A 10,000-nucleotide genomic window follows, 5' to 3' on the forward strand; every position below is an offset into this window, starting at 1 on the left:
CGTGAAGGGCATTTTCAGCAGCGTTTAGAGCCTTTTCAGGACACTACATGCACAGACTTTTTCTCTTTGGGAGCATGGAGACAGAGAATCGATGAGCTGAAGCAAATCAAACACTAATTTACGTTATAATGCTTCTGTCACATGTTTAAGGAGGTCTACACGCATGCCAGTTAATACTAGTCTGCTCTAGTGATAAAACAGCTACCGGTTATACTATTAGGTTATTATTAATGTAGTAGTATACTATACTTATCCAAGTATGCACATTTCTTTTAACCGTATTATGTATATCAAGCGGCCCTTTTATGGGTTTCTGAAAAGGATCTATCTTGCAGTGTGTGTGAATCAAAAAATTAAAAAAAACATCCTGCATGGTTTTAAATCAGAAAGTGCGCTGTGTTTAATGTTATAGTCCTTTAAAAAGAAAGAGTCGACTCTGAATCATTGAAACGAGACGATGCTTTAAACGAAATAGAGTCGAAATCGGAAAGAGCTTTTTGACCTTGTGTAAACGTCCGTGTTATTTGGGACTCAAAACCAAAATATGAACACACTTTAATAATTTAATACTTTGTTATATAATATATACATAATTATATATTTTATTTTTCACTTTTAACACCATACCAGCATTAATTAATAATAATAATTATAATAATAATAATAACAATAACATCAGTGAAAATAGATTACTGGCCCATAACTTTGTAATAATATAAATATACAATATTTAGAGTACAAGTATGTTTTAATATAAAAGTCTTGCTCTTAATAAAACAGACTTAATACATTTAAGTAAATAAATAATAAAATATATTTATTATTATTTTAAATAATTAATATATTTAAAATATATTAAGTCATAATGTCTACAAAATATTTTTATTACATATTATTTGTCATTTTTGCATACAAAATGTTTAAATATATTTATTTAAAACTTTAATATAATATTAATATTTTATATATTATGTATACAGTATTTGTCTTTTAAATGCCAGTTTAAATTATTTTAATCGACTCTTAATTGATCCTCTCTTTTTTAAACTGAAGGTGAATTAATTTTTCTTTAATAATAACTGACATCAATGTGCAAAATCCTTCTAAACGGCTGATGAAAACTCCCTTCTGACAGACTGGCCTTTACGGAGCGCTTTATTCGTTCACACTGACGCTAACGTGAGTTCACAGACGCGCACACACACACACACACACACACACACACACACGGCTCCCGATCTGATTTCTGATTGGTTTAGAGGAGTCACTGGGTGTTAAAGGGGAATCAGAAACTCTTACCAGCTCCTTGGGTCCCCAAAGACAGTTAGAGCAAAAGAGAAAGAGAAAAACAGAAGAGAGTGAGGAGAAGAGAGAGAGATATTAATGAAGTTATCATATGACATGCACCACAGGAGCCGGAGGGCGAGGAGAACAGAGCGCTGTGTTATGAGATTGCTTGTTTATTTCATCAGAGTCTCTTAATTAGAGCCGCAGGCCTCCGTTTCTACGGCTAACACCGCATCACTACATCTGATCACGATATTATTAATGTGAAAGCGCTCACAGGTCAGCGGCTAATCTGATCTCCGGCTGCAAGAAAGATTAGCCAGAGTTTCACACAAAGCACTCAAACGGAGAAACGTTAGTCGCGCCGTTCTGAGGAGAGAGCAGATGTTAGTCTACAGCTTGTGACGAGGACTTCAGCGCTTCAGGAATAAGAGGGATGAGAGGATGGATGCAGCATCCTGATCAGAGCGGGGAAACAGCTGGAGGCACACACACGCGCGCACACACACGCGCACACGCTTGCACACACACGCGCGCACACACACGCACGTACACACGCTCGCACACACACGCGCATGCACACACACACACACACGCAGACGCGCGCACGCAGACACGCGCACGCGGAGACGCGCGCGCCGCGCCACACGCACGCTACACTGCACACACACACACACACACACACACGCACACGCACACACGCACACGCACACGCACACGCACGCACACACACGCGCACACACGCACGCACACGCACACACACGCACACACACGCGCACACACACACACACACACACACACACGCACACACACACACACACAGAGAGAGAGAGAGAGAAGGAAGAAGGGCTCAATTAACAGTAATTAAAGCACAGACATCCAAAACCCGAAGCCTGGACTTTAATTACAGACATATTAATACAAATAGAAGCACTTCTTAAAAGAGAAGCTAAAGTCAAATGAATATCAGTTACAAATACAAAATTATATGATTACATTAAATAAAAATAAACGAAGGCAACCACAAATACCTGTATAGTTGTTTAAAAATTAGAGTAAAGAAGAAATTTTAATAATTATATAGCATTTTTATTAAGGTTTATTTGATATATTTATATTTTAATTGTGTGTTAATATAGAATCACCAGTGCTATTTTTTAATATTATTTGAATTCATTTCTATTTCTGTGTTTTCCATATTCATCTTCGTTAAAGATTTAGCAAATGCGTTGTTTGATTTTTATTTTTTATTTTATGTGTATTTTTTCTTCAGCGTCTACCTCATTTTTGGGAACGCTTTATTTTAACAGTCCACTTCGGCAACTAGCTAAAATATAATGTTTATTTATTTGTATTTCTTTCCGTTAGTTCAGTCTCGTTATTCACATCAATTCTGGATAAATCGCTCATCCATACGAACAAGCGCAGCCTTTTAAAACCCAATTTTCATCTGAAAAAAGTAGCTTGTGTTTTTTTTTCCTCTCACAAACTGCGCCGCCCGAGAAGGAAGTGAAACACACACAATCTGCTTCTGTCAAACTGTCACATTTACCACCATTTGTTTTTAGAAACATCCGTCCTTAGGGTTAAAACATTAGTGCTCACAAACAGCTTAAAATCTAACTCTATAACCAAAGTAACTACCGTAAAAAATGACAGCGGTCATCTAGATAACTCAACTGTGCATCTGGACCACGCTTCACCAGAGTTTCGTCATAATGTACTGACACAAGGAAAATATTAAAAATTAAAAACTGCACCCCAGTGCTGATCGTACGACTGATTAGAAAATATCGGGAAGGCAGGAAGATTTCAACCCATGCAGTTACTGCGTTAGAAAACAGTCTTACTTGCACAAACTAGCATCCGGAGTGATGGTGGTTAGTGAATGAGGAGGGAAAGTGTAATTAGCTCAAAACTGAGTCACACACACACTCACACACACACACACACACACACACACACAGAGAGAGATACTCACCGACTCGAACTGCGCCTGATCGTCCTCGGGCAGATCACTCGTCTCATAGACATCAGGCTCATTGGAGGCCTGGGAGGAAATGATGTCATTTCAATGACGATGATGTCACTTCAATTATATCACGTCAAAAACATAGCAGGCACAAAAAGCCCAAGATCTTCACATTTAGAACGGCAGCTTCTCCTCACACTGCACAAAGTGCTGCTTTGTTTTGACGCACGACGATTCTTAAATCAAGATACATTTACTTGAAGCAAATGGCCTTAAATAAGAAGACCTGTTTTGACGGACAAAAATGAAAGATGTATTTAATTTAAAAGCTCTCTTTCACAAATATACTCAAGAAGGACACTCAATCGCATCAGCGCATGTAACTTTTATAGTAATGCCAAGACTTTAGATGTTCTGCTCTGGTTTAAGCTTTTTTAAGACTGACAAGATGTGTGTGTGTGTCTGTGTGTGTGTGTGTCTGTGTATATGTGTGCGTGTGTGTACATATGTGTGTCTGTATATATGTGTGTGTCTGTCTGTGTGTGTGTGTGTGTGTGTGTGTGTATATATATATATATGTGTGTCTGTGTCTGTATATGTGTGTGTGTGTGTGTGTGTGTGTCTGTATATGTGTGTCTGTGTGTGTGTGTGTGTGTGTGTGTATGTGTGTGTCTGTATATGTGTGTCTGTATATGTGTGTCTGTATATGTGTGTCTGTATATGTGTGTCTGTTTGTGGGTGTGTGCTGATAAAAATCTAACTATGTATGCATGCAAGTTTAAGGGAAACAAATACAAAACCAAAAATGAAAACCCACACTGCTTGAGCAAAAGTGTCTAAAGTCTACGGCTCTCACGTAAACAACACAGACTGACAGAAATCCACTGCATACACATGATATATTAAAGTACTGATATTATATTACACCAATCATATCTGGCCAACGCCCTTCACTAAAAACAACTATTTCTTACAACCCTGCCTGCAAAATAAAGGTGTGCAGCGGCCCCTTTACACAACGTACAAGCAACTAAACCGGAATAAAAAGGTCATTTAAGCGATATTTACAAGCTGTGTGTTACGTTTGACGAGCGTCCGTTACAAACATGAGCTAGCACTCCTCTCCAGAAACTACTGCAAGGAAGAAATGCTACATCTCAACAGCCGATTACTTTAAAACGCACTGCACAAATTATTTTACACCTGATTAGTCTACAGATATGAAATCATTTGAATGTTTGGCTTTGAATCGCCTGAGACCGTTAGCCGCGGCTAATGCTAGCACACCGCTAGTTATTGTTGTTTCCGGACTGAACGGATCACTTACGATGCCCGGAAGGTTTGCGTACTTCGGGTCGGCCATTGCAGCACGCTGGGGAAAGCAGCTCGATGCGATCCTTTGCGCCGTGCGTGTTTCTTTGCTGCCGTTCGACAGGAGACAAAACCGGCTGAAGAGGCGGACGAGTCGCGAGCGAACACAGACACAGAAGACCTGCCACAGTGACAGCTGTGACGTCACGCCCTGGCAAAACCTCGCGCGATCTCGCGAGGATTGCGAACTCGGGAGTTTGTGAAATATATGTAGGAAAAGTTTTTTTTAAAAAGTGATTTGAAATTTAAGTAACAACTTGCGACATAGATCGATTAATATAATATAATTCCCTTCTTTAGGGCTATATTTCAGTAAACCTATTTAATATCTGTATTAATGTATTAATATTTGTTTCTATATTTATAGGGCCTAATTTAAAATCATAATAATTGGAATTTTTTCCCCACAACAAAAAGTGTCACAATTTACCTAAATTCACAAAATATGGGAAGTGCAATATTTAACATTTATTTCTTTCAATTATTTTAAACTTTCTTTCTTTCTTTCTTTCTTTTTCTTTCTTTCTTTCTTTCTTTCTTTCTTTCTTTCTTTCTTTCTTTCTTTCTTTCTTAATTCCTTACTCTCTAAGTTTTAAATGAATTATAATGTAAATGTTATTTAAATGAATACAACTAATTAATTTTATTAATTAAATTAATAAAATCTTACATTCAAATGAATTAATGTTATATGCTTTTATATAATATGCAATATTTAATTTATTGAATGTATTTTTATTATTACATATTTAAAAGTAATACATTACTAACATTATTATTCAAAAGTAATATTTAATTTATCAATTATTGTTATGATTATTATTATGATTATTATTATTATTATTATTTTCTTTAAGTCAGTTTACAAGGATTTGGAGCAGGTGTTCAACTTTTCATTTTCAAAAGTTTATGGGTGATAATGCAACACCCAATATACACAGCTTTCTTGAAGAAGTATTAATATTCATTATTATTATTATAATAAAACCAGCAAACCACCTATGTTTTTCTATGTTTTTATAAGGGTTTAAGGATCAGTAATAAATAATGCATAAAGATTTTGGTGCTCTTCTCGTTTTGTGACTTCAGAGCTTTTGAAGTGCGCTCTTAACGTTACATGAACGTTACCTGAACGTTACCTGAACGTTGCGCGTGCGTGCGGCGTTCAGCAACAGTTATTGCAAATAAATATTATTCGTTATCATTACAATTTCGTTAAATATTGTCTCGCTACATCGTATTTACTGTTAAACGTTAAAATAAAGACTTTAAACAGCCTAGTCTACTTAAATTTGTTTATTAATCCCAACTTTGCTTTAAAAACCGAAGACCGCGTGAACACGTCTCAAGGACGTCCGGAACGGATTCAGCAGCTCAACCTTTTTCCTACAAATGTCATAAGTGCCCTTGAAGGGAGCAAAAAAGCCGTTTTGAATGCTCCCTGAGTTGACACACGAAGCAGCGGTGCTGATGCGAGGGCCCCGCCCCCTGTCAAATACCGGCCAATCAGTGCCGAGCGCGTGCGTCTTCGTATCCCTGCAGCATCACGCTGCACTTCTGCAGCACTAACACTCACAACACAACCCCCAGAGAGCGATGCACGGAAGAGGTCTTCGCTTTACTACGCTCTCCTCGACGGATCCGACTCGGAAGATGCTTTGATTCGGTTCGTTCTTCAAGCGGATCGCGTGAACGCCGTGCGTCTACATTTGCTCGCAGACCAGAGGAGAAACGCGTTGTGTCTGAAGGCGGCTTTAGCGCAGCATCGCAGGATGGCTGATGTCAGCGCGGAATGCAACATCAGGGTTCTGTGTCGCTTCAGACCCCTGAACCACTCCGAAATCCTCCGAGGAGACAAATACATCCCCACATTTCAGGGAGACGACACTGTCATCATCGGGGTAAGTTCGCGCAAGTTCTCCTCTCGACGTTCTGTGCGTGACGCAGATGGGTCGCGGTCCAAATCTCCCCTCAAAGTTTCATCTCCCGTTCATTTTTGACGAAACACTCGCCGGCGGCGCGCTAACGGTCGGATTCATCCAGGCTTGCGTGTTTACGAGCGCGCGCGCGCGAGTGCGTCTGGAGACGTCTGGACGATCTTTCACCCGAACGAGAACTTTAAGCACGGCCGCGAAAGCGTTTGTGCACGAATGCGTACGCGTGTAAAACATGTTAGGCCCGAGATTGTGAGGGTTCGGCGCGCTACGCACGTTCCCAGAGGAGTAAAAGAGTGTAATTTACACACGCACGCGCGCGCACACACACACACACACACACTCAAATCTGATAGAATAAATGCATGTTTTAGATTCAGTTTTGAATCATTTTAGGTGTCTCCTTTATGTCAATTTACATATACACACCTGCCTGCACCCTCCCACACACACACACACACACACACACACACACACATAATAGGCTTCACCTCAGTTAAAATCCAACGAGAACCATTTATCTGCATGAGCAGTGACGCAAAGACAGCCTGAAATACAGTGCTTGTTTTTACGTGCTGTGGTTATGACTCACGTTATGTCTAATTCTACGTGGGTGAATTAGACCGATGAGGATTAAGCGACGTGTGTTAAATCAAGGCGAAGATGTGCAAAATCTGTTGCTGTGAACCTTGTTCGAGAATAATCAGGACTGTATTCACGCCGCGTCTTCAATCCTGGCTTTAGCTTAAGGGCAGATTAGAGGAATAGTTGGGACAGTAATGAAAATCTGCTGGAATCTGGGTTTGTTTCTTCATCAGATTTGGAGAAATGCGTCTCTGCATCAGGGAATGCATTGCAGTGAATGGGTGCCGTCGGAATGAGTCCAGTCCATCGGTGGACTCTAATGCGTGAATAAGTTTTAAATGTAAATCTGTAATAATGCCTCCTTCCTGTTGTGTCTCGCATCAAAATACAGCCACATATTTGTTTAGAGCTGTTTTATTGGGCTTGTAAACAGCGCTTGATTTCTCTCTCGGTTCACATTTTCACCGGAGGAAAAGTTATTATGGATCATGGACTCATATTAGAGTCACAAACATCTTAACGCTGGATTAGTTTGATCTTAAGTCTTCTCCAAGCGCTGTGGATTATTGTGATGTCTTCATCAGACTCTCATCCTGACGGCACCCATTCACATCCACTGCTCTGAGGCAATAAAACGACCTACTCGTCGGGTGAGGTGATTGTGATTCGCGGGAGAACCGCTGCTTAAAATCTGTTGCAGCTTAAAACCCAAATCAGCAGTGACTTTAATTTTTAATCATTATCGACGTGACCCACTCTGTGTGTGCCGAAGCGCCACGAGCACACAGGAGGAGCCGAAACACACTGGAGCGAATCTCGTCCGGGAGCGCACGCATTGATCTCTTTGGCAGAAATATAACAGCATTCGTGGCTCTCATAACCGGCTCCCGGCACTGCAGCGGCACGGATAGATCAGCCTCTGAAGCTCAGATTAAAGATAGAGTGTCGAAAATAAATATATGTCTGTATGTGCCAGTGTCAGTGTGACAGCGCAGGTTATTGATGAGTGTGTGTGTGTGTGTGTGTGTGAGGCTGACACTGATAAATGGGTCATTCCTATTCTGCAGAAAGTATTTTCACGAAAGTCTATAGCAGAAATAAGAGAGCAGTACACAATGACTTCAACTTTCAGCATAGTTTTTAAAATGCGGATGCTATCAAAGTGATCTGTGACCAGCGAGGACGAAACAAAACATTCACTAGATCCAATTAAGCTCTGAATGTTTCAGATCAGTTTGTTGTGCTTCGAGAAGGAACGTTACATTGTATCATCTCGCAAGCGTTTAGGGAATGTTACTTTGGAATGTTCCGGAACGTTGAAACGTAACATTCCAAAGAAACATTCCCATAGCGTTTGATGAACGATACAACAAGTGGCAACAAACAACGTTTTACTGCATCGACGTATCATTATTAAAGACCGGATAATTCCGAATGAACATTAAACATGATGTCACTTCCTGAACGATTCTGCCATTAAATCACAGACTCTCAGGACGGAAAGGGTCACGGGAAGGAAATGCATCTCTAACAATAACAAAAATGTTTGGTCAAAAATAAACGTGCAGTGAAATCGTTTAAAAAGAAGCCTTCACTTCAGATATTATGAAAAAGAAACCTGAAATATGACTTTGGTTTTAATTTAATAACGCATCCGGTGTGTTCAAATATAAATAAAGGGAGCTGAATGATAGGACTGTCACGGCTGGTAAAACCCGTTTTGCACTCGCTGCTTTTAAATGAACATCACGGCGTTTGGCGTTCTCTTTCGTCTTCAAGGCCGGGCAGGTTTTCATTAGTAAAGCATGGAGATAAACGAGCATTGTGCGCCGTTTGCTTGTGTAGGAATGATTTCTGCTTTCCGCCGGCCTGATGGATTCACATCCCGACACGCGTCAGACGTCACAGGGAGGCGGCTGTCGGCTGGGATTATGTTAAAAGCGGGCGGCACGCGACCTGAAGGAGACACCGCGTCACGCCTGGTCTGCGGTCAGGAGCAGATCGATGCCGGTGTGTTTGTAGACGTGTGTGACGTGTCAAAACAGAGCCTAACTCATCTGACCCCCGAAGCGAGTCTTTGTTGTAAGCAGGCTGATTCAGTCATGTTCAACTGAAGTTTGTGCTTGAAAAAAAAAGCTGCTCATTTAGACGTTGCACATAATTATTTATGTTACATTGTATCATTTTGCAAACGTTATAAGAATGTTACTTTGGAATGTTCAGACATGACATTCCGGAACATTCCAAAGTAACGTTCCCATAACGTTTACAAAATGATACAAGTAGCATTTAAAAAAAAAAACCAACAAACGACGTTTTGCGAAAAATGCAGTGAAAACTGTATCGACGTATAATAACAAAAATGTTGTGTATATATATATATATATATATATATATATATATATATATATATATATATATATATATATATATGCATGTGTATATACACACACACACACACACACACATATATATATATTTCTGGAAGTTTTCTGAAATCAGAGACCCTATTAAAGGAGAGTTTAGAGGCTTCTAGCTCAATATAGTCTAAAAGCTGTGCAACGCTGAAACCCAGATTATTGCTCTTCTTCAGCTCGGCTCGGCTCGGCTCGCGCTGAACTCAGCAGAAAACATGTCGAGAAGAGTGTTGATATCATGAAAGAGTTGTGTGAAGCGCTCGCCTGTCGCTGAACTTCTGGCTCGAGGCAAGCGACAGATAAACTCTTTCTGTTTAGTAAATCTGACTGAATTCAGGTGATTAAGGCACGGCAGGTCCACCGAAAATCTGCCCGAAAATGTCCTCACGCTCTGGTCATTCAAGATTAGGATGAGTTTGTTTCTTCGTCCGATC

General features: G+C 40.0%; 2 protein-coding genes across 2 annotated transcripts in view; one reads left to right on the forward strand and one right to left on the reverse strand.

Moving 5' to 3' along the window:
• dctn2 (dynactin 2 (p50)) overlaps positions 1-4,783 on the reverse strand; it is a 13,518-nt gene extending 8,735 nt beyond the window's left edge. The window contains 3 exon segments of the mRNA XM_043232189.1: positions 1,300-1,305; positions 3,269-3,337; positions 4,587-4,783. Of these exon segments, the coding sequence (XP_043088124.1) occupies positions 1,300-1,305; positions 3,269-3,337; positions 4,587-4,622 (111 nt within the window). The 5' untranslated portion in view covers positions 4,623-4,783.
• Positions 4,784-6,145: 1,362 nt separating this feature from the next.
• Positions 6,146-10,000, forward strand: part of kif5ab (kinesin family member 5A, b) — a 31,453-nt gene continuing 27,598 nt past the window's right edge. Inside the window, exon 1 of the mRNA XM_043232223.1 lies at positions 6,146-6,531. Within this exon, the coding sequence (XP_043088158.1) occupies positions 6,403-6,531 (129 nt within the window). The 5' untranslated portion in view covers positions 6,146-6,402. The remainder of the gene's footprint in view (positions 6,532-10,000) is intronic.

The sequence above is a fragment of the Puntigrus tetrazona genome, unplaced genomic scaffold, assembly GCF_018831695.1.
Source record: "Puntigrus tetrazona isolate hp1 unplaced genomic scaffold, ASM1883169v1 S000000513, whole genome shotgun sequence".
NCBI classification, from domain to species: Eukaryota; Metazoa; Chordata; class Actinopteri; order Cypriniformes; family Cyprinidae; genus Puntigrus; species Puntigrus tetrazona.